We start from the raw sequence: 25,525 nt of genomic DNA on the forward strand, positions 1-25,525 counted from the left end.
ACAAAGAAATTTGCTTAGTTAAACTGTCTTCAATTCCAAAGGACTTAAGATTTTTGAAAAAGGCTAGCCACTTCCAGAGAAAGAACTGATGAAATGTGAATGCAGACTGAAGAATATTTTTCAAACGTTTCTTTAAATTATTCTTGGGGTGCTTTGGGTCTGCATTCTCTTTTGCAACACAGCAAATACAGAAATATGCTTTGCATGATTGCACATGTATAATCTATGTCAAATTGCCTGCCTTCTCAAGAAGGGGAAAAGGGAGAGAAGTAACAAAATGAAACTCACAATTTTAAAAGAGGAATGTTAAAAAATTTTTATTTACATGTCACTGAGAAAAAAATAAAATAAAAATTAAATGCTGCAGATGAACTGTCTTGAGATGATGAGATAATGATGTTCTAAGTCTTTCTACATTAAATACTGCTGTTTGGCTCTTATTAAAACTGTGTTTCTATCAACTTTATGGAACCTGCATGAATCATTTCTGCCTAAGTGTGTACCCCAAAGCCCTTGGTGGCTAAATCACCACAGGTTCAAGCTTGGGCACAATTTAGAAAGCATTTTCCACATTTAAGAATATTATTTTGAAGTGAACCAAAAGAGCTTGAAATTTAGTCTTTTGAAAGTGGAATCTGCTGTGAAAAGTGCTCCTTCGGGTGGGAAAGGGCTGAGGACCGCAGTGGCAGGATTATGGCAATTTCCCGTTCACAGCCTTCTTCATCTCCCAGCACAATGGCAGAACTTGGCAGGAGCCACTCACCAAGGCTGTGATTAAAGCCTTCCCCACCGTGACCTCGGGCTTCAAAGAAAGGAAAAAAGCTTGTCTTCCCCTGACAGGAAAAGGTGGGAGGCAGGAGGGTTGGGGAGGGAGGCAAATAAACGTCTGAGCCAGAATATTGCTTTTCTCATTTCCTGCCACCTAATACCAGCCCTGTGATATGGCAAAGGTGACGATCAGGAAAGACAATCAGATGGTCACTCATGGAAGTGCCAACGAGCTCAACAATTTGGAGACAGAATGATTCTCAATTGTGGCAGCAATGGTTTGTATCTCAGACCAATTGAGAGATAACAGATTTGGGTTCCAAGCAATGTGTTCCTCTTTGGTTTAGCAAAAACAAGAACAAAGCAAACACCCCAAATGTCTCTCAGAATGGGGACTGACCTGTTCTGGGGTCATTCTCATTCCTACTTAAGGGCTCCAAAATATGCTGATTTGCCCAGAGGCAATGAGCATCACATGCCCCCCAGAACTCAGCCGGCTCTGGTTCTGGTTCTGGCTCTGGCCCTTTCCCACCTGGGCAGCAAGCATTGTCAGAGCCAGCACTCTGAAGGCTTAGCTTCTGAGAAGCCAGAACTGTCTTCAATGTACTATTGGAGAATGGTCCTAACACACAGTCTCCTACTGCCTCCCTTTCACCCACACCATACAAGTAGAAAATGGAAACTGAGGCATGTCTGAGGCATTGTCTCTTACCCATGAGAGGTGACATGATCTCCAGCAATGGCCTCTATGTGGGAGGGCTCCTTTGTCCCTCCACTCTACTCTGCCCAGTGAAAACTGGTTGTGTGTCAGGCCAGGCTGGGGAGAACTGGATGATCCATTCTTTTTAATCACCAGCATCTGCCCCAGTGCCATGCACACAGAAGCTACTTCATATGTATCTGTTGAATTGAATTAAAACTAACTTAGGGGGTTGTGAGAAGGCCTGGAGAAGGGAGAGAGGGCTCCTGTCCTAGGGCTCCAGAGTAATTACTAGGAAAAGGCAATCAGACATAAATCTCTTTCCTAGGTAGGAACAGAAATGGGGCCCAGCATGTTGCCTGAATGCAGTGAGCACAAAACCTTAAAAGGCAGGAGAAAAGAAAGACTGGGGGATGGCTGGGCTGCCCCTTGGCTGCTTCCCTGCCCCCCCTATTTTCAGCAGCCAAAAGGCCCAGGGACAGAGGAGTGGCCCCAGCGTGACTTTGGTCCTCCTCCTTCTCAGAGGCCTCTGAAGCACAAACTCAGATATCTTGAGGAGATTCACAGCTTCCTCCTTCCTCCTTCTAATAAGTTCCATGGAAGTTATTAGAAGATAATTGAGGGTTTGCACCCTTCAGTCATTAAGACACTCTAGGAGTTTGGGATGCCCAGGATGCTCTTCCAGTGTTCTGGTTCCATGCTGGCCTGGCCTTCCCCTCTTACCTTCCTGATAGTTGTGAGCTCCATCGGGCAAGGCAAGGAAAGGTAAATACTTCCACTCTTCAGGTAAAGTGTGGCTGTCGTGGCCTTCTCCTGAGATAAGGGGAGGATAGGAGAATTCAACCTAAAAGAGAAAAGAATATGTTAGCAAGAAAATTGATGATCAAAAGGAGACCACAGCAGACTGACTCTCCATGCCCCCATCTGGAGTTTTCTTGGCAGAGATCCTGAAGTACTTTGCTATTTCCTTCTCTGGCTCATTTTACAGATGAGGAAACTGAGGCAAAGAGGGTGAAGAGACTTGTCCAGGGTCACATGGCTAAGAAGCATCTGAGGCCAGATTTGAACTCAGGAAGTTGAGTTTCCCTGATTCCTAGCCCAGCACTCTTCCACTGTGCTACCCAGCTGCTCCCATTGATAGCTTAGCTAGGCAGTTGAGAGAGGTGTTGGGTGAAGGAAGGGAGGTTGTCCACTGGAGAGAGAGGGTCGTCTTTGGAGTAAGAAGGGTAGGCGTTCAAATATGGCTTCAGACACTCCCTAGTTGTGTGACCCTGTGAAAGTCACTTCACCTATTTTTGTCTTAGTTTCCTTATCTGCAAAATGAGCTAGAGAAGGACATGGCAAAATGACTTCAGGAACCATGGAGAGTAGGATATGGCTAACTGACTAAACAACCAAATCTGACATAGGCCAGGCAGAAAGAAAAAGATAAAGATTAAGGGATAAAAAACATAACCAGAAAATGGAATTTGAGGAGAGGGAGGAAAGGAGGAAGACATCAAAGATGAAAATCACAACCACAATGACTGGAGATTGGCAGACAGAAGTTAGGGCGCCACAAGCAACAAAATGGGCTTTATGGGGAAATGGGCTTGGCACTTCCTCTCCGGACTTTTGTGGGGCATGGATCATGTACTGCTTCATCGAACTTTTTTTCTAGGTAACTATTTCATGTTAAAAGAGAATAGAAAGAATGAGAAACCGTCTTGGCCCAAAAGCTCACGATTCAATGGGGAGCTAAGATCACCCCCCTTGTGCACTGGCCCATTTGGCCAATGTTGCTGCTCCAGTCTAATGAGGTGGCAGCCAGGAAGGTTGAAGCAACAATCAGAGGAAGGGGTCCTCTAGTCCACACAGCCCACGGGGTCACAATTAGTCCTGGGACTGTTAAGAGAGAGGTAGAGAGAGACCGGTGACAGGGAGAGAGGTCCCCACCAGTGCTGCCATTTATTTGTGACCAGACAGAACAGATGATACTGCCAGAGGGGTGTTTAGGGACATCAGATGTAGAAGCAGGCTGGGGGAAGGGGCTGCAAGCCTGGGCAGAAAGAGCAGCAGGGTTGGGTAGTTGATCATGGGAGCAGAGAGGGACTGGTAGACCTTGGTGGTCTGGGAGCCTGTGCTGATGCACTCTGCATCTCAATTGTGGTGTGAGAGCAGAAAACCAAGTCTGGGAGCTGGTGGTACTGCTGGCCCTTGTCCTGGGGATGGGAGACGGTTGGGGTATGGAGGGGGAGGGAAAGAGGCTAGCCCCCTTCCCAAGGTACACAGGCTGGGAGGTCGCACGACCTGCTCCTCCAGGCTCCCGGAGCCAAGAGAAACAGAGAACAGGGGACTTCTGGGCCAAAGGAGCAGAGGGAATGGAGTCACCAAAACAACCCTTCCAATGAGACTCTACAGCTGCTCTAATCTGGAGCCGTGGAGTGGTCTGGGTCAGAGCCGCTCTCTAAAGTATCAATAAGAAAGAAGAAAACCCTGGCAGGAAGGTGAAGCAGCAGAAGTCCCAGAGCAGCCCAGGGAGCCCCTCCAAAACAAGGGATTCACCAGACAGAGGCAGGGCACTTTTTAAAAAAGAAAACAAAACTGTGAAATCACTAGTGATGGCCTGGGGCACAAAGTTGGAAATAAATTCCCCAAAGGGAAAACTTGACCTGGGAGGTTTGTGGATTTCACCTTCATAAGCAAGGATGGGATGGAAAACCAAAAGAGTGGGGTCACGGTGCTTTTGGGGGGGTCCTGGAGGGAATCCCGATGGTCACCAGACAGTGACTAAGTCTTCAGGGCTCCCCAGCTCTGGTGGGTCCAGCCTCAGGTCACCTCCTCTCCATACCCAGACACCAAGATACACACACACACAGACACACACTCTTTATTCTCCAAGCTGGCTGCCAGGACCTGTTTCCCCCCTGGGCCTCCTTCCTTCTGCTTCCACAAATCCCTCATTTACCTGAGAGCTGAGTCCTGGCATTCTCCATCACAGGGTGTCTCGGGCCGCCCCCCCGCCACCAGGTGGGACGGCTTCTCCAGGAACCCCCTCTGTATACATTCTCTAGTTCATTTTCTAGACACAAATACAGTTTCTCGGGGGTGAGGGCTGCTCAACCTCCCCAGGCCTGGCAGGAGGCTGGGCAGAAGGCAGCCCCCTTAACAAACATCTCTTTGATAGAGTCCTGTACCTTCTGGTCCGAAGAGCATTGCCTCAGAGGGCAGTCAGGGGCTCCCAGTCTAATGGGGAGACAACACATGAATCACTTCAGGATGGACCCAGAAACCCTGAGCCAGGTTACATGGGAGAGAATCACAGAAAAGGGGGGGGGGGTCAGAAAAGGTTGCCTGTGGGCCAGAGTGTTCAGACATGTGAGCTAAAACATACCCCTAAACTGAACTGAAATGTTAGGAGAAAAATAAATAACTAAAATCTTCGGAGAAATGTTTAACAAAATAAATAGACATGCAATAAAACACAGGGAACAAGGTGTCCAACAAAGTTACAATGCAGCCCTCCAGTCCATCCATCTGAGTGGGACCCCCGCAGGAGAAGATGGGTTTTAGTTGGGCCAGGCCTAGAGGAGGAGGAGGGAGATGGACCAGGCCCAGGGGAAGCCAGGGAAGCTCACCAGAACCAAGAGTTTAGGAATGGCCAAGAGGCCAGGGTCATGGGCCTGCAGACTATGTGGGAAGGGTAAGAAGACCTGAAAGGGGTGGATGTGGGAGGGGGGGGGCTTCTGCCCCAAAGTCTTCACAGCCATATTCCCTTTACATTCACTCTCTGCCCCTTTCTAGAATATAGCTAACCTAAACTCAAGGAATGTAGGCAATGTAGCAGCCAGTGGCAAATGGGATCATTAATCATTTCTGTTAACAAGGACAGTGGAAAAGAAAATCAATGAGGTGAGCTGTCAATTAAGGATGTTGGGAAATGAGCAAATTAAAGAACCAAAAGCAAATGAGAAATTGAGAGAATTAAAGGAGAAATTAATAAGATGGCATCTAAACTAATCAAAAAGCTGAGTATTTTTTTTAAAAAGAAGATCAATAAAATTAATAAAACCGTAGCAAATTTAATCAAAAAGGGAAGAAAATCAAATGACCAAAATCCAAAATAAGGCAAGGCAGATGACAACAAAATGAAGATTTATTCTAACCTGATAAAAAATATTTATCTGAAACTAAGAGAATTGACTGTCATGGAGAAACATTCGAGATCATCCTGCTAAGGAAACAGGATTGTTCTTTCTCATCATTTACTATTTAAACACATTCCTTAAAAATAAATGTTAACTATAGTAAAAGAAGAAATTTAGGAAATAATGTCTAATGAAGAGCTTCTTCATTAGAAGAGCTGCGGGGGCGGCTAGGTGGCGTAGTGGATAAAGCACCGGCCTTGGAGTCAGGAGTACCTGGGTTCAAATCCAGTCTCAGACACTTAAAAATGACCTAGCTGTGTGGCCTTGGGCAAGCCACTTAACCCCATTTGCCTTGCAAACCTAAAAAAAAAGCACCCCCCCAAAAACAAACAAAAAACTTAGCTGTGAATGATAAAATGATTTATTTCACCTCAATAAATAACAGCAGCACAGGAGAACCAGAATCTGAATCCAACTACTCTGATCCCAAATCTTCCCCCTTCATTAGACACAATCCTGATAAATGGCAACAATCACGCAAAAGAAGAAACTTAAAAAAAGAGAAGCAGCATTAGCAATAAAGATAAAGTGTATCAAATTCTTAGATGATAACTTATGAGAACACATATAAAGACACCTGATGGAAGACAACCACATAAAAATATCAAAGAATTCAAACATGAATAAAGGAAAAATTAAAGAATTACAAAAATACAGAATGTGCATGATTAAGGAGAGGTCATACTATACATCAAGGTATAAATCTGAATCAATACCAAAATCAAAGGCCCAACTGGATGCTTCATGATGAAAGCAGACAAAGTGGTAAGAACTACCTTCCTTCTAGACCCTGCCCACCCAAAGGCTCTCCCAGGTTCCTGGCTCCACAATCTTGGCATCATCCTCATTCTCAGTTACTCCATGGACCTAGCTCCTGCTGTGTCTTAAGTTTTCTACCCTCTCCTCCCTTCTCTACCCCTCTACTCACATATACACTGCCTTAGCTCATCAGGCTTCTATCACCTCTCACCTGGAATATTCTAAAAGACTTCCCTAAACCTGAGAACTGACCCATACTAGGTAACATCAATGGTTCTCTGTTGCCTCTAGAATCAAGGAGAAAAAACTCAAAAACTTTAGCAAAACTAACCCACCAAAATCAACAGGATTTTGATGCAATAAAACCCAGGAGACAACAGAAAGGTGAGTCCCACTGAAAACAACTTCAAACTGCATAAAACAATAACAGTCAATATGCCAAAGAATACTCAATAGTTGAAGAGATAACGTGTAAATATTCCTTAAAAAAATAAAGAACTATTTATAGGTGGAGAATACTCATTGTTTGTAGCTAGGCATACAGATAGTAGGTAATTTAAAATACTATCAAAGCTAATTTACACAGATAATGCTGGCCTAACTACCAAAGAGATATTGTCCAGAGTCAAATAAAATGATAACATTCATTTGCAAGAATAACAGATCTAGAATATCAAGGGTAATACAGAAAAAAGGTAGGAATGCAAGGGAAAATTAGGCTTAGGTTTTAAATTATATTAGAAAGCATCAATCATCAAAATCATTTGATATTGGTTAACAAATAGAAAAGTAGGTCACTAGAACAGACTGGACAAGGAAGAATCAGAAATTATGGACTCAATAAACCAATGTTTGAAACTTTAACCTAAGAAAGAACTCATTATTTGATAAAAATTGCTGGGAAAAAAGCAATATGCCTTAAGCGGAGAACTAAGAGAAATTGATAAAAACAAAAGTAATTCCCCAAGTGATAGGTGTATATGAACAAGTAATTTTCAAAGATAAATTGCAGTCTATTAACAACTCTAACCCAAGAATGCTCTAAAAAGAGAAATGTAAATCAAAACTTTAATGTTTCTCCTCAGACTGAGAAAACTGGCAAAGATGGCAAAGAAGTCAGTCTAAGAGGGCTTATGGACAGCCAGGCCCACTAAGGCCCCCACTAGTGGAGCGATTAATTGGGATAAGCATTCTGGAAGGCAGTTTGGAATTATGCAGACCAAGTCCCTAAGCTGTCCATCCCCTTTGACCCGAGATTCTGCCCTTCTACCCCAAGGAAGTCACTGACAAGAAAAGCTGCATATGATGCAGGAACACTACGGTTACAGGGAGAGTGGGATTGTTTTATGTCCTTGCAAATTCTAAAGCCACTTAGAATGACCTTGGCTACTTGCTCACCTGTGGGCCAGGCAGAAGCCCCTTCTATAGGAACAATCCTTCAGTACCAGATGCTGACCACTCCCAAACACAGAGGGGCATTTCAGGAGAGTCTGGTGCATGACTTGCTTGCTCAACTTTTCTAGATGACCTGGGCAGGTAGCTGGCCTGCCGGGCTTAGACCACTGCACCCAACTCCCCATGGGGTTTCTAAAGCATTCTTAACTCACTATCAACTGATACTGTTATTCGGCCTTCATTTTTGAGGAAGGCCATGACATCCAAGGTGATGCCATGAAAGGGGTATCAACTGGATTTGAGTGAGGAGGGGCTGTGCTAAGTCACAGCCTCACTTTCCCCTCTGGCCACTGGCCAGATGTGGATCAGGATGAATGGAGAGAGCCCTGGATTCGAGATGGTCAGGATTAAGTGACTTACCAAAGGACCCACTGTTAGTGTCACATTCAAACTCCTGTCCTCCTGACTCCAAGGTCAGTGGCTCTATCCACTGCCCTTAACTCCCTATAAGATGCTTAACTGCTAGCTATCTCTCTCATTTTATCTATTATGTGTTTGTTGTAACTTTTAAGTAAATGTGTTTTTCTTTTTACACATGCACTCCAGGGTCAAACCGTTGTGAGTTCTTCCCTTATGCGAACCATAAAATGCGGCAAATACAGACACCAAAATCTTGAGAGAAGGCTTTTTGGGGTATCAAAGAATGGGGAACAAAGCAGATACACCCTAGCTGGTGGAACAAATCATGCTCCATGAATGCAATGGCAGAGGAGATCATGACTGCCGAGAAGCATGGAAGTGAGGCAAAGTGAAGTAAACAAGGCCGGGCTGGGCAGACAAGATGTACAAAGGGAACAATGTCAATGGAAAGAAGCATGGACACTAAAGGTTTCCAAATCTCCTCCCTACTTCTTTGCAGCAGGGAGCTTTAGAGTCACATTTGCTCAATGGGTTGTTTGGTTCAACAATTCTTTCCCACTTCTTTATTCTTAAATTACTGAAGATTAATGTTCTCTCTAGGCAACTGTAGGCAACATTTGGGTGGGTCTGTGGTAATGCTCCAGTAACATTACAGTTAAATGGATGAGTTCTCTATACATCTGTTAGATTATGAACAACAGGGAGCTTCCAATGCTTCATTCTATCTTCTGAGGCATTATTAAAACAATAGCTAGCACTTTTGTCTAATACTTTCAACATTTTACTGTAGTTTATCTGGAAGGTAGGGGCTATGATCAGACCCATTTTACAGATGAGGAGCCTGAGGCTGGTAAGGGGAAGAAGCAGCACTGAACCTGACCTTCGGTCCTGGGCACTATTCAGTTAGGAGCTAAATTCTGATGTGGCTCATGCTCCTTCTGTCGGGTCTTGTGATGATGACTTGGTCCCATACTGCCATTATCAATCTGTTTTGGAAGAATGAAATGTGCTGTTTGGCTTCAGAGGGGAGAAGCGGGAGCAATGACAAACTGGCAAAGAGTAAAGTTAAGCACCATAACTTTAAGGAAAACCCTTCAGAAATGCAGAATGAATTGGATGGAGAAGCAGATGGCTTGGAAGGCTGTGGTTTCCCACTCCTCGGAGGTCTCCAAGCAAAGGCATGGGGGGGGACTGTAAGTCACTGAGGGTCCTTCAAATGCTGAACTTCCAAATAGATGAGTTTTTCAGAAATCTAAAATCTCAGAACCTTGGAGGAAGCTTTCAATAAAAAGTCATGGGCCCTTTGGCCCAGCATTATGTCTAATCCCTCAAAACTTAAAAAAAGTCAAAAAGAACTATCATACAAAAATATTTATAGCAATTTTTTGTAGTGGCAACAAACTGGAAACTGAGGAATTGTCTATCATGGACAGTAGCTGAATAAGTTATGTTGTGGAAATGGCATGGACTATTATAGTAATATAATAAATATGGAAAGGGGCAGTACCAGAAAGAGATGGAAGACTTGCCCAGTTTGAGGCAAAGTAAAGAGAGTAGAGTCAGGAGGAAAAATTTCACAATAACTCTTAATAAATTTAAGAATTCAGATCAACTCCGTGATGGAGGTGAGAGGGTTAATGAGTCCAGGGAACTGAAGATGAAGTGTGCTACACACTCCTTCCACAGAGGTGATGGGCTCAAGATGTAGAATAAGGCCTATGTTATTAGATTTGGACACAAAACTTGTTTTGCTTGACTGTATACTTGTAACAAGGTTTTTTTTTTTGACATATGGAGGTAAAAAGGAGAGAGAATACATGCTTGATAATTTAAAAGGAAATTTTGTTGAAAATTATAGTAGCATAGCAAAAAAGTAGGAAATTAGATTCATCTCTCATCAACAAAAATTCCAAATGGATCAATGAGTTAAAATATTTTTAAAAGATTATAGAAACTTGGAAATTTATTGAATGACCAAGCTGCTTCAATCATGGGAATAAGAAAAATTCTCAGCTTTTTAACAAACAGAAGAATTTATAGGATACAAAATAGATGAAGTTGATTACATTTAAAAAAAAAAGATTTTTTTTTTTGTACAAGAAAAAGCAATGCAAACAGAATAAAAATACCAAGATTGGTTGTGGCAGAAATCCTTTAAAACTAAATTGCCGATGGACAAATAATAAAGACTTGGATTTTGACTGTTATCTTCTGTGATTCCAAGATGATAGTGGAAGCTCCTCTACCATTGGTTTAGGTCAAACGTGGAAACAAAGGTAGTTTTCAGATGATACCAAACCCCCAAATGAACAGATAAAGGAAAAGCTCTTCCCACTTCAATAGGAAGATTATAAAACCTTATTTTAAGGAGGAAAACTTGGTGACATGTTTTGTTCAAATAGAAGTAAACTCTGAATGTGATTTTTAAGGCCAAAAAAAGGGAGTTAAGACCCTCCCTTGTAATGGGCTACTGGGGGTATTATTTCCCTTTAATAATTTGTTTTGAAAATTTTCTAGAAATTGAAGCCAAGGACAGTGGTATATAGATAGAACAGGGACAATGCTTGTCTATTTTCTGAAAATCAAGAATGATGCCTTTCTCCTGTTAGGTGACATTTCTTCCATTCTCCTTGACCTTTGGAAATGCTTCCCAGAGGATTAGCAGTCAGTCTGGGCCGTGCTTGGAGGCCCCAGGGTGTAGTGTTCTGGGACTGGTGACTTGAACTTATCAAGGACAGATCGATGCTCTCTAATTAGACCCTTATTTAACTTGAGTTTAAGCTACCAATTAGCCATTTTTATTTTGTCCTTGACAATCCAAATGTCATCTCCTTGGCAGAGAAAACAAGCAAAATAAAGTTTTCTTTGACATCTACCTCATCCTCCTCCTACCAACTCTCATTCTATCATCCTTCTGTGATCCTCTTTTTCTCTTTTCCTATTTTGTTAAAGAAATACATTTTTTAAATAAAAAAGTAACAATAATTTTTATTTCTAAAAGGCCTTAAGGACAATACTTTCTGTTGTTCTGTTCCTCTTTCCGCTGAAACTTAGCTGTTTAACAAATATAGCATTTTGCTCATTAGTTTCTTTCAAGATGATAATGAATCTGAATAAACTGCATATGTGGGAAGAGCCTCAAAGAGGGGCTCTCCTCCAAACCCTGGAAATATATAGACATTTTGATATGTTCCCCCCCACCCAAGATAACACTAGCCCTTGCCTTTTATTGCCAAATGGTGGGAATTTCAGCCCAAGTAGGAGAGGAAAAACAATGCCCTGAATACTATGGGGGAGTGAGGCTTTGTGAGACCCAGCTCTTAGACCAGACGGTGTGGGTGGCCGTCTACTTTGTCTACAAGAGAGGCTGGCCTTATATAAAAATACCTGCTCTAAAGGAAAAACCAGACATTTTTTTTTTTAAAGCTAGTCAGCATAGGCATGCAATTAATGATTTCAGGCAACCTTTAGGAAGGAAACAAAAAGGCTTAAGCATTAATTAAGAATAATTAAGAATAATTGAGAAAAGTAATAGTGAAAAGATGACCAAAGAAAATTCTTCTCAGAAATATTACCATTAATTTTAAAAGGATTTATATACAGAAGTATTTCAGAGTATCAAGCTACCAAATATTTTCAATAGTAAAGGAGGTGAGGACAGTCTGCTCAAAAGTGTTAAGCACTATTAGGGAGATGAATAGCCTGGAAATCTCTTCTCCAGTTCTTCTCTTCCTTTAGGGTCTTCCTTGCCCAGGGTCCCCCTGTTTCCTCCTATCCTATTCTTAGAAATGAAGTTTATATGATCTAATAAACATGAAACCTAGTAGAGTATAGAAAATGATGATGGATTCCATCAGAAGATATCTGAAGGTAAAATCAAGAAATCAGTCATTTACTACTTATATGATTCTATACAACTAATAACTCCAAATATGAACAATGGAAATATAAATGTAACATTTTCATTATAGAGCACCCTTGCAACAGAGTGGTAGGATTAAATGGGATGGATACCTATAAAAAATCTGTAAAGCCCAATGGGGACCTGTGTGTGTGTGTGTGTGTGTGTGTGTGTGTGTGTGTGTGCGCGCGCGCGTGTGCGTGTGTTGTCAAATGAGAAGGAAGACCAAAAAAAAGTCAAAGGGATGAAAGTTATAGACAACACTTATATATGAGTAAAGGAAAGCAAATTACACATAACAGAGATCATTTTTATGTTCCATGTATTTGGAAATGGCCATTTTCTTGAGTTTTTAAGTTTAGAAAAAGATATTTTTAAAATGCTACATAAATCTAAGTGCTTATTAACAAGTTAACACTGCAGAAAAAAATCACTCAAAAAATCACTCAAAAGACTTGAAATCTCTTTCTTTTGGTATTTAAGATTCAAGTCTTCAGACAAAAAGCAAGAAGATCTAGTATGGAGGTTCTTACTATTTTTTGTCACAATTTCCCACAGTTTGGAAGATGGGGAAGTCCTTAGATGCCTTCTCAGAATTATCTTTTTAAATGCATGAAACACAGCACAAAGAATTATGTATGATGGAAATCAATTATATTGAAATATATATACAATATTTTAAACCTTCCCCCCCTGCCCCCGAGACTTTGGTTTAGGAATCCATGCTCAAAGGGGTGAATTTGGGGGTTATAGAATGTTGGCCCCTAGAGGCAGAATTTTAAGGAGTAAGAGGGTCTTTTCTGGTGTCCTACAATTAAGTATTATGTTCTTATAATGATAGTCGGCAATGTCAGTATTCTTTCCATTGATCCACATAGGTGGTAAATCAGGTGCACTTTCCAGTCTTCTTATATCCTTCCCCAGACTTCTCCATGGAGGCTTTACCACAGACCCTCCTCTAATCCAGGGCTACTCACCCTCTTTTATGTCAAAGAACTCTTGGGTAAAATCAAATTCTCAGATCCCAGGTCAAGAGGTTTTTGGAAGCCCTTGCCAGCAATTAACCCATTTTCTCTGTTCTCATATCATGTAACCTCCTGTGGGTACTATTGCAACCCCAGGGTTGTCCATGTAGGTCATCCTTTGCTCTGGACTATATGACCCATATCTGTTTCCAATCCTACACTTTTTCTTTATCCCACTACTTCTTATGTGCACATCACCACAGGTAAAAGGCCACAGACTCCCGAAGTTTCTCTGCTCTTTGAGTCACCCACTATTGTGAGTCTTTGGAGATTGCGGTTTCCATGATTCATAGTCACATGGTACAATTGGTGTTTTAAGCATCACACTCTTACAACATGAAAGCTGTAAGATCTCCTTAGAGATCCCAGGGATCATGAATTTAGTCATCCATCAAACTTTTCCAGCAGAGAATGCACGAGCCAGAGAGCTTTAGCAGGTGAAGGATGTCCACAAACAGGACAAAGCTTGGTCCTATTAGTCATCAGATAAAGTTTACAAGCTCATGGACTGCCAGAACTGGTTTTGGGGTCACATAACAAATAACCTCGCTTTGATCCAGGGTCCTTCTAAAAGTAGCCAATGAGAACCCATTAATTAACTGTCAATCTCTTCCCCTTCCTGCCTCTCCAAGCACCAACTGCAAGGAAGAATGGACATCCTTGACTTTGTCACAGACTAAGAAAAAGAGACCAGTCAGTCAAGAAACACTCCCGCAGTGCCCACTGTGTGCCAGCTCCTGAGATAAGGATGAGCAAAGTGCCCTCTGAATAGCTTGGTACTGTCTCAGAGTGATGCCTCCAGCAGTAGGGGCCATTGAGCTGGTGATGAAGGAAATTGAGAAGACTGATCAGATATAGACCCACCAGCATTAGTTCTTTTGGCAGTGGGGGGCATTGGGCTTGGAATAAAGGAAACTGGTAAGGTGTAGACCCCCCAGGGTTGGTTCCTTTGGCAGTGGGTGCCATTTGGCTGGTAATAAAGGAAACTGAGAAGCTTGGTTGGGTGTAGTCCATCAAAGTTGGTTTGGGAAAGAAAAGAAGTCAAGTCTTTAAGAAGGCTGCCCCAAAAGCTTCTGATAAAAGGTTCCTTAGTTTGCCCTGGTTACATTTTTCCTGACCAATTTCTGAAAGGGTTAGTTAAGCCAGACTCCAATGCCAGTCACATCTCCCAACATTACTAACACAAAACCGATAAGGGTCAAATACAAGGTTGGAGACACATTGACATCCATTCCCACCTTCATCTCAAGAAAAAAGATCATGTTCCACCTCACTACAAAGTATGTCATGTCTGAGAAGATGCAAAAAATGTAGAGACAGAGAGGGAAACCTAATAAAATGTTACATTTAAACAAATGACTGAAGGAGGAAAAGAAAGGGTTGGGTTAAATATATAATCAGATTCAAAGCCAAGGATGAAATAACTTCAAAGAGTCAATGTTAATTTAATGAGTGAACTAGTAAGTTCTTTTAAACCTAAGAAGTGATCATCTCTGCCTTAATGGTTACTAATTCTAAAATGAGATATTTATGCTCAATAGTCAACTCAAATTAAAATTAAAGAAAAAAAGATCAGATTTAATTACTAAAATACCCAATCAATTCCTCTATTGATAACAGACCGAAATATTTCAAAGCTGAAAAAATATTGCTGCAACAAATGATGGACCAAATGACCTAACATTCTTTTCCTTTAGTTTCTGAGACTCATAAAAGATGCCTTGACTGGTAGACATTCCTACCTTCGATCCCTATAAAAGCAAATGGCTTCTTTATTATCTCCTGGAAAAACAGAGAAAATTCTGTGATAGTCCTTCTTATGCCTAACTTATACAAAAGAAATTATATACACAGAAAAGTCGGAAGGTTTCTGCTCTATTTTGTGTATACAAGAGAGGGAGGGAAGAGGGAAAGAAGGAAAAAAAGATTTATGAAGTACCTACTGTATGTGACAAAGCACAAACTAAGTGGTTTAATTTATGACCCCATGGGCTCACACAACAACCCTGGGAGGGAGGTGCTATTGTTATGCAGATGAGGAAACTAAGGCAAACAGATTCCCTGACTTGTCCAGGGTCTTACCCAGGTCAGTCTTTGAGGTCACATTTAAACTCAGGTCTTGTTAACTCTAACCCAGGACACTATTTGCTGGATTACCTCATGGCCTTGGGGAGTTAGAAAGCAGATAAATAATCAATATTCTAGAAATAATCATTGGATCATTACTGACCCAATCACTCAGTTATAAATCACCCAGCAAGTCCTCCTGGTAGCAATCCAGAAAGAACTAGATTCAAATAAGTCAGATGTGGTTCACATCCTTTACACTAAGAGGCAAAATCACAACTGAGGTATAAACTCCTAATTCCTACATGCTGTGGGAAAGTCTCAGCAGCCGATGCTTCTAATATACATTCTTCATTATAAGAGGGCGTAGTCATGCCTGAGCCCTGTCACTGTTGGAGGTGCACCTGCACAACACATGCTTACATGCAGACTATATACATGTAACACACTCACAATGCAATACCATACATGCATACATGCACATCACACAATAAAGAAATCACACACACACACATAACATGTTCAACATATACATTATAGTTTATAGACAATATACCTAGGTTATGTTTGGATGGAAGCTACTTTGAGTGAGTTTGATTCCAAATAAGCCCTCTGGGCAATGCTTTGCTACCACCTGAAAAACAGACAGACAGACAGACAGACACACACACACACACAGAGTTACCACCTGAAAGTGATCCTGAAATGAAAATTGCCAAGAAAATTCTAGCTAAATTCCCAAATTTCCAGGTTAAAGAGAAAAATACTTCAAGCAATTGGGGAAAACATCATTCAAATTTCATGAAGCCATGGTCAAGATCACACAAGATTTAGCAGCTATTAAGTGGAAAGAGTAGAGGCCGTGGAATATGATATTCCAGAAAGCAAGAGCTGGGATTATAACCAAAAATAATCTACACAGCAATACGGAGTCTAACCTTTCAAAGGAAAAAAAAAGGATATTTAATGAAATAGAGGATTTTCAAGTGTTCTTGATGAGACCAGAGTTGAAGAGAAAATTTGACTTTTTTTCCCTTTTTTTGTAAGGCAGTGGAGTTAAGTGACTTGCTCAAGGTCACATAGCTAGGTAATTATTAAGTGTCTGAGGCTGGGTTTGAATTCAGGACCTCCTGACTCCAGGGCCGGGGCCACCTAGCTGCCCCAAAATTTGACTTTCCAATACAAGACTCAAGAAAAGCATAAAAAGGTAAACATGAAAGAGAAATCACAAGGAACTCAAGATTAATTGTTTACCTTTTCCATTTAAGAAGATGATACACATGATTTCTTTTTAAAAAATTTTTTTTGGTTTTTGTAAGGCAATGTGGTTGTGACTTGCCCAGGGTCACACAGCTAGGTAATGTGTCTGAGGTCACATCTGAACTCAGGTCCTTCTGACTCCAGGGCTGGTGCTCTACTGGCTATGGATACATATGACTTCTAAGAACTTCATCATTATTTGAGTAGTTAAGAGTTAACATAGAAAGAGGTAATGGGATTGAGTTGATTACATTGGGATGATTTTTTTTAAAAGAATGGATAGATGAGAAAGTGGGATGCCCTGGGAAAAGGGGAAGGGAAAGGAAGCCTGGGGAAAATTATCTCACCAAAAAGGTAGGAAGGAAAGGCAATGATGTTAGGGGAGGCAAGTACAGGCAATGACTGAACCTCACTCATATTTAAGTTAGTTCAAAGGAGCATATATCCTGGGAACATACATATTCAATTGGTAACAGAAATCTACCTTATGCAACAGTAGGAAAAGAATGGGATTGGGGAAAAGGATGAAAGACTGCAATAAAGAAGACAGATTTTTTAAAAAGGCAGTGGTGAGAAGCAAAACAAACTTTCATGAAAGGACAGGAGTAAAAAAAGAGAAGGCTAAACAGAATAAAGGGGAATGCACAGTTAGTAATTATAACTGTGAATGTGAATGGGGATGAACTCACCCATAAAAAAGAAGCAGATAGCAGAATGGATTTGAAACCACAATCCAACAATATGTTGCTGTTGTTTGTCCTCCATTCTTGAAGAAAACCATGATATCAGGAAGGAGATGTCATGACTTGCAAATGAACTGGATTCAACAGAGTCAGAGCTGTGCCAAGTCACCAGCCTCACTCTCTCCTCCAGAGCCATCTGGGTCCAGTAGCCATATATGGATCAAGTGAGCTGGAGATAGCCTCAGATGCAGGGGGAGGCCTTAGCCTTTACAAGCTAAGGTCTTTCCTGGGTCTCAGTTTGCTGGAGGCAATGCCCATTCAATGATTAAAGCTAGGAAAAACCTAGTCAAAAAAAAATCAGTCTGGGAGAGAAGACCCTCAGGTTTCTGGTCAAAACAGAAACAATTGCTACTTATACTTCAATTCAACAATATATTCTTTACAAGAAACACTTGCAACAGAGACACATCCACACAGTTAAAATAAGAGCCGGAGCAGAATGTATTATGGTTCAGATGAAGTAAAAAAGGGTGCAGGGGAGCAATCATGATCTCAGACAAAGCAAAAACAAAAATAGCCCTAATTAAAAAGGATAAGCAGAATAACCACATCTTCTTAAAGGAACTACAGACAATGAAGAATATCAATATCAAATATAAATGTATCAAATGGCATAGCATTCAAATTCGTAAAGGAAAAGTTAAATGAATTATAGGATGAAATAGATAGTAAAAGTATAGTAGTGGGGGACTACAGTGTTCCCTCTCAGAATAGATACTATAAAATCAATAAGAAAGAAGTCGGGAAGATGAAAAGAATCTTAGAAAAATTAGATATCATAGAACTCTGGAAAAACTGAATGGGAATAGAAAGAAATATACCTTTTTTTTCAGCTATCCAAAGTACCTTCACAAAAACTGACCATGTATTAGGGCATAAAAACCTCAAAATCAAATGCAGGAAAAAATAGAAATGTCAAATGCAGACCAAAATACAATAAAAATTATATTTAATAAAGAGCCATGGAAGCATAGATTAAAAATTAATTGGAAATTAAGCAATCTAATCCTAAAGAATGAATGGGTCAATGAACAAATCACAGAAATACAATAAAAAGTTTTATTAAAAAGATGAAAACAATGAGACAACCTTCCAAAATTTGTGGGATGCAGCCAAAGTAGTCCTTAGGGGAAAATGTATATCTCTAAAGGTGAACATCAATAAAAGAGAGAAAGAAAAGCTCAATGAATCAATCGAGTGTGCAACTCAAAAAACTAGAGAAAGAACAAATTTAAAATTCCCCAATGAAAACACCAAAATGAAAATCCTGAATCTCAAAGGAGAAATTAATAAAACCGAAATAAACCCCCCCAATAAAATAGACAAATTATTGATGAATTTTATTTTAAAAAAATGAAGAAAACCAAAATATTAGTATCAAAAAATGAAAATGTTGAATGCACCACCAAAGATGATATTAAAGCAATTTCTGAGAGTTATTTTGCCCAATTATATGGCTGCAAAACTGATAATCTAAGTGAAATGGATAAATAATGTAAATATATAAACTTCCCAGTTTAACAGAAGAGGAAATAGAACACTTAATAACCCTATCTTAGTAAAAGAAATTGAACTAGTCATAAATAATCTCTGTGAGGAAAAATTTGCAGGATGAGATGGATTTATAAGTGAATTCTACCATGCTTAAGGAACAATTAATTAATTCCAATAATATATCATTCCTGGAAAAAAAATAAAGGAGTCCTACACAAAATTCCTTACAGAACACAAGTATGATTTGGATACCTAAATCAAGGAAAGCAAAACAGAAAAAGAAAACCATTGATGAATTATCTTAATGAATATCATCTCAAATAAATTACTAACAAGGAGATTACTGCATTATATACCAAAGATTTTATACCAAAGATTTTCCACTAGGACCAGTTGGAATTTATATCAGGAAGGCAGGGCTGAGTCTAATAGCATAATTGACCATTAGCAATAATGAGTAACAAAAAATCATATGATTACATCCATAAATGCAGAAAAAGTCTTTGACAAAATACAATACCCAGCCTAGCCTATGAAAAACACTTGAAAGTCGTAAGCAGTATTTATCTTAAAATCAAAAGCAAGCATTAACTGTAATGGGGATAAGCCTTCCTGATAAGAGCAAGGAAGAAGCAAGGATGTCCCTTATCACTATTATTCAATATTATACTACAAATGCTAGCTTATAGCAATAAGACGAGAAAAAGAAAATGAAGGAATAAAAATTGGCAATGAGGAAACAAAACTTTCATCCTGTGCAGATGATGATGTTATATTTCGAGAACCCTAAAGAATCAACTAAAAAACTAACCGAAACAATGAATTTTAGCAAAGTTGCAGGATTCAAAATAAACCCAAATAAATCACCAGCATTTCTATATGCTACCAACAAAACTCATTAGCAAGGGACAGAAAGAGAAATTCCATTTAAAATAACTATAGACAACATCAAATTCTTGGGAGTTTATCTACCAAAACAAACTCAGAGACTATAAGAACACAATCACAAAACAGTTTTCACACAAATAAAGACAAACCCAAACTAAAGAAATGTTCATGGGTAGACTAAATACATTTATGTATTCAGTGCCATACCAAACAAATTTCTATTTTAAAAAAGTTAGAAAGATAATAAAATTCATCTGGAGGAATAAATAGGGGCATCTAGGTGGTGAAGTGAATAGAGCACCCACTGGCCTGGGAGTCAGGAGGAACTGAGTTCAAATCCCACCTCAGACACTTAATAATTACCTTGTTGTGTAACCTTGGGCAAATCACTTAACCCCATTGCTATGTAGAAACCAAAAATAAATAAATAAAGAGAGAGAGAGAGAGAGAGAGAGAGAGAGAGAGAGAGAGAGAGAGAGAGAGAAAAGGAATAAATGGCCAAAAATATCAAGGAAAAAAATGTAAAGAAAGGCAGCCTAGGAGCTCCAGATCTCAAACTATAATACAAAGCAATAATCTTCAAAAACAATCTGGGACTATCTAAGAACAGAATGGAGATCCCATAGTGGAATAGATTAGATAAACAATACCTATTTGTAAATAACTATCATAACCCAGTATTTGGTAAATTCAAAGACAAACCAAGCTTTAGGGCTAAGAACTCACCTGTGACAAAAATTGCTGGGAAAAGTAGAAAGCAATTTGGGAGAAAGTAGACACAGATCAAAATCTCATAACATATACCAAGAGAGGTAAAAATGGATTAATGATTTAGATGTAAAATGTGCTATCATAAATAAATAGAATAGGCAAAAACGTCCCTGTCAGAGCTAGGGGTAAGGGAAGAGTTTATGGCCAAACGAGAGACAGAGAGGTTCATTAGGAAGTAAAATACTTTCGATTATATGAAATTAAAAATCTTTTGCACAAACAAAACAAATATAAACAAAATTAGAAGGAAAAGAGTAAACAGAAAAATTTCTTTAGCAAGTTTCTCTGATAAAGGCCTCATTTCTCAAATATAGAGGGAATGGAGTCAAATTTCTAAAAATAAGAGTCACTCCTCACTTGATAAATGGCCAAAAACTTTGAAAAGGCAGTTTTTAGAAGAAGAATTTAAAACTTAATAGTCACATGAAAAAATGTTCTAAATCACTATTGCTTAGAGAGACACAAATTAAAACAACCTTGAAGTTATCACCATTCATCTATCTGAGTGGCTAACACAACAGAAAAGGAAAATGACAAATGCTGGAGATAGTGTGGAAAAACTGGGATATCAAAGCTATCCAATCATTGCTGGTGGAGTGATGAACTGTTCCAGTCATTCGGGAGAACAATTTGTAAGGATGCTCAAGGAGCTATAAAACCGGATATATCCTATGACCCTCTACTAGGTCTGTTTCCCAAAGAGATCAAAGAAAAGGGAAAAGAATCTATTTGTATGAAAATATTTATAGCAGCTCTTTTTGTGATGGCAAAGAATTGGAAAGTTGATCCACTGGGGAATAGCTGAACAGGTTGAGCCATATGATGATGAAGAAACACTATAAGAAATGTGCTATAAGAAATAAGGAGGGGAATGACTTGAGAACCATCTGGGAAAACTTATAAGAAATGAAAGTGAAGTGAGCAGAACCAGAACATTATACAGAGTACAGCTAGAATGTATGGAAAATCAAATGGGAATGAAACTCTTAGCTCTCATTTAATGATCTAAGACAATTCCAAAGGACATATAATGAAAAATGCTATTCCCCACTAGAGAAAAAAACAAATTCTGAATGCATACTTTTTGTCTGTTTTCTTTTGCAACAAGAATATGGACTTACGTTTTGCATGACTTCACATGTATAACTAATATAAAATTGTTTGCCTTGTCAAGAAGGGGGAAGGGAAGGAGAGAATTTAGAACTTAAAAAACGGTTAAATTTTACATGTAACTGATAAATATTTAATGAAATAAATAAAAATATATTTCAAGAAAAAAAGTGAACAAAAGGGGTTGGAAATGTTTGACCATTCCAGGAAGGCAAAAGAATTAAAAAAGGAAAAGTGAGTAACTTGTTCCTACCTGCTGACCCAGAGGTTCCACTGTTGGCCTATTTCCTGAAAGCAAGCCAAGACTAGCTTGTCCACCAGTGAGAACCCACAGACTTCTAGAGGCTTGTTTCATGAGCAAAGCCATGCTGAACAAACTGGTATGGGAGTGAGATGGAAGGGCTGGTAGACATGGGAAGCTGGACCTGAGGATCGTGAAACCAAGGGAAGGATGGAAGCTGCAGCCGCATCCCTCTGGCCAGGAAGCACCATGCTCAAGGTTCACGCCATATTGCTAACAAAGAAAGATGGAGGGGGGAAGACTTGGGTTCAGATCCTCTCTTAGGTTCTTGCTAGCTTCACTGCCTCCTACCTCAGCTCCCTCATTTGTAAAATGAGTGAGCTAGAGCCAGTGGGCTCTCCTTCAAGTCAAGCCAACATATGTATTAAGTACCTACTAGGCTCTGGACACTGCTAACAATGATGATGCGGAGAAGGAGCCCTCACTCAGAAGGGAACACTTTGCTAACTATGAGGCCTCATACAAGATATATACTGGATAAATGGGAACTAGTCTCAGAGGGAGGCATTAGCACTAAAGGGGGTCAGGAAAAGCTTCCTACAGAAGATGGGCTTTTAGCTAGGACTTGAGGGAAGCCAGGAGGGAGAGTCTTCCACACAAAGGGGATGGCTGGAGAAAATGCCCCAAGCTGGGAGATGGAGTAGAGGGATGCAAGGATAGTAAGGAGATTGGTATCACTGGATGGCAGAGTAGGGTGGAAGAGTTAAGTATAAGAAGATGAGACAGGCCAGGATAGGAAGGACTTGAAGAGCCAAGCACATAGTTAACCCTGGAGATAACAGGGAGCCAGGAAAGCTTACTACATGCTCTGGGAGATGAGGCAGATGGACCCACCAGGTTTCTCCAAGAGTCCAGGCATGAGATGATGAGGGACTGCACTGGGGGAAACAACAGAATTTGGCAACTAATTGGATTGGGGGAGGAGGGAGTGAGGAGTCAAGGAAGACCACCACCTCGGCTGCTAGTCTGGGTAAGATGGTGGTCATAGGGAAGTAAGGAAGAGTCTGAGTTCAGTTTGGAACATATTTGAGACATCCAGCTCTTGAAGTCCCTTCTAATTCTCCACATCTGTTCTATGATTTTATGTTTTTCTATTCTATTATGTGATTCTATGTTTTTCTTGGCTGTATTGTGTTGAAGGATTTGTTTGATTGAGTGCTTTTGAGAAGTATCATTTGCATCAAGACAAAACATAGTAAAAAATTCAAAATCAATGGGGTCAGCTTGAGGAATGGGATCATAAGATCACAGGCTTTCCCCTAACACTTGTTTGAACAACCTCAACTATCTTTTGTCTCCCCATCAAAAAAGCTATGCAAATCTTTAGAGATGGAAATCTTTCTTAGCATTTTATGAAACTTGGTTTAGCCAGATAACAAAACATGGCTAGATATTTTGAGTAATTAATGGTGTGGGGCATCAAGATATAGAGGCAGACTGGTATAATGGAAAGATCACCAGACTGGAATCAAGAATGCTTGATACATGCTGCATGACCATGACGGTCACTTAACTCCCTGACCTTTGGTTTCATCATCTGTAAAATGGGGATAATATCTATGACTGAACATAGTCACTGTGAGGTTCAAGTAAGATTATCTAGAAAGTATTTCGCAAGTTTTAAAAATCTGCTTGGGTTTGTTACAATTTGAAGTAGAACACCAGATGTTGGAAATTAAAGACAAGAAAGAAAGGGGGGTGTGTGTCCTGCCCAACATGCTCACTAAGTACCACAGGCTGAAGTCACGGCCAAGGTCCCTATTCCCCGCCATCCTTTCAATCCTTGCCTTTCTCAGTCTCTACAATATGAATCCCAGAAGACAATGCTGTCATTACCTGTGTGACCCTGGGTCCATAAAGCTACCTCTCTAGGGTTCCATTTGTGTCAAATGAGAGAATAGGATTATATGGCCAGGAAATAGCACTGGTAGAGGCAGATCCTATAACGGAAGTTCCTTTCTGGTTAAAGGAAAGAGAGTGGCAGAATCAGAGTGACCAACACCCTTCACAAACACACAGCACCCACACCCATGCCATTGTGCCCAACCCCCAAGGTAATGGCACTTCTAGCTTCAGACAGATTTGGAAGGAGCTGCAGCAGAGAAAGTATTCTTTGTTGTTTCATTCTAACTTTGCTAAAATATGAGTAGCTTTAGGCAAGATTTCAGTCTTGTGTATGGATGGGATTACTTGTTTCGGTTGATAAGTTATCAAGTTGTATGATGAAAGCATGGATTCTAAAGCACAAGGATTGAAAAGCTGGTCTCCCAAGGTTACTCCTTGACCTTTTCCTATAAGCTCCTTAGTACTGCCTTTGGAAGGCAATTTTGCAAAGAGGGAGCTGTCCCAGGGAGTGGGTCCTCTGATGCGAAATCTGCTGGCCTCTCTGGACTCTGCATGCTCTGCTGCCCTCTCAGCTTTCTTCCCTCCAAAGCCAAGTCCCTTAACGGGAGGGCGGGGATGAGCTGCCCACTATTCCTAAGGGGCTGTTCATTCATTTGCTAGCTCCTCAAGGAGGCGCAAACTGGATTTGCAGCCAGGAGAGCCGTGGGTTCGAATCACTCCTGTGACTGCGTATAGAGGAAGCCTCAGTCTCCTCATCTGTATAGATGAGCCTTGATAAAGACTTCGGAAACGTTACAAGGCCGAGGGTCGGTGGCCATTAGCTTGTGCTCCTGCCGGGGCTGGATCCCGCATCCCCAGGTCCGGGCCTGGGTCGGGGCTCGGGTCGGGGCCCGGGTCGGGGCTCAGGTCGGGGCTCAGGTCGGGGGGTCGGGGTCCGGGCCCGGGTCGGGGCTCGGGTCGGGGCCCAGACCCGGGCCCGGGCGGTCTTGGAGGTGGAACAAAACCTGCCGTCACAGGTGCTTCGGTGCCGGGGGCGTGGGGCCGCCGGGTCGGGCCTGGGCCACGCGGGGCCCCTCGGCCTCGGCTCGGTCCGGGCCCCCGCGCCGCGCTCTCACGTCTGCCGAGGCTTTGGGGGGGCCCCGGGCCTTCCTGCGCCGGGGCAGCCCAAGAACAGCCCGGGGGCCCCAAGGAGCCCGGCCCGGCCCGCCGCCCCGGGGCCTCTGCGCTCAAGGCCCGGGGGGACGCGGGGGGCACGCGGGGCGCCGGGGGGGCCCGGGCCGGGGGCGGCGCCGGAAGCGCCCCGCTACGTGGCCGCGTGCCTCGGGGCCGAGCGCGTGGGGAGGGGGACACGGGGGAGCCACGTGGGGCCGCAGCCCCTCCCCCGCTCACCTGGCAGCCCTTCTTGTGGTGGAAGCCCACCACCACGATGTGCAGCACGGGCCCCCGCGGGCCGCCGCGCCCCCCGGCCTTCTCCATGGGCTCCGGGACCCCAGGGGACGCCGAGGCAGCCCCCGCCGGGCCCACCCGCCGCCGCCGCTCCGCCGCTTCCGCCTCCGCGTCACCTGATCCCGCCCCGCCCCGCCCCGCCCGGCCCCCGCGGCCGGGGCGGGCCGGCGGGGGCGGGGCCTGGGCGGGGCGGGGCCTCCTGCTCCCCCGCCCCCGGGGGCCCATCCGGGCTCTCAGAACCCTCCGAAGCTGGGCCCGCCCCGCCCCGCCTGAAGCCCGCGGGAAACTGAGGCAAGCCGCACCCGGGGATTCCCGACTCCACGCTGCGCATGCTCCACACCGGCCCCCGTGGCGCTAGAGCCTTTCTGCCAGGTGCCGGCGCGGATCCTGTGAGCTGCCCGGGCTTGGCCTTTGCAAGGCCATGGGGCCAAGGGACCTGCCCAAG

At 42.0% G+C, this 25,525-nt stretch overlaps 1 protein-coding gene across 4 annotated transcripts in view; it reads right to left on the reverse strand.

Moving 5' to 3' along the window:
- Window positions 1–25,191, reverse strand: part of AVL9 (AVL9 cell migration associated) — a 63,629-nt gene extending 38,438 nt beyond the window's left edge. For 3 of the 4 annotated variants that reach the window (XR_012471049.1, XM_074198954.1, XM_074198952.1), the window contains exons 1-2: window positions 25,024–25,190; window positions 2,192–2,312 (exon numbers count right to left, since the gene is read on the reverse strand). Coding sequence is in view for 3 of the 4 variants with exons in the window: in XM_074198954.1 (XP_074055055.1) it covers window positions 2,192–2,312; window positions 25,024–25,110 (208 nt within the window). In the remaining variant the exon portion in view is untranslated. Of the gene's footprint in view, window positions 1–2,191; window positions 2,313–25,023 lie in introns of all 4 variants that reach the window. The other variant, XM_074198953.1, reaches the window with a different exon arrangement.
- Between the last annotated feature and the right edge of the window lie 334 nt (window positions 25,192–25,525).

Source organism: Macrotis lagotis, chromosome 8 (genome assembly GCF_037893015.1).
Source record: "Macrotis lagotis isolate mMagLag1 chromosome 8, bilby.v1.9.chrom.fasta, whole genome shotgun sequence".
Classification (NCBI taxonomy): domain Eukaryota; kingdom Metazoa; phylum Chordata; class Mammalia; order Peramelemorphia; family Peramelidae; genus Macrotis; species Macrotis lagotis.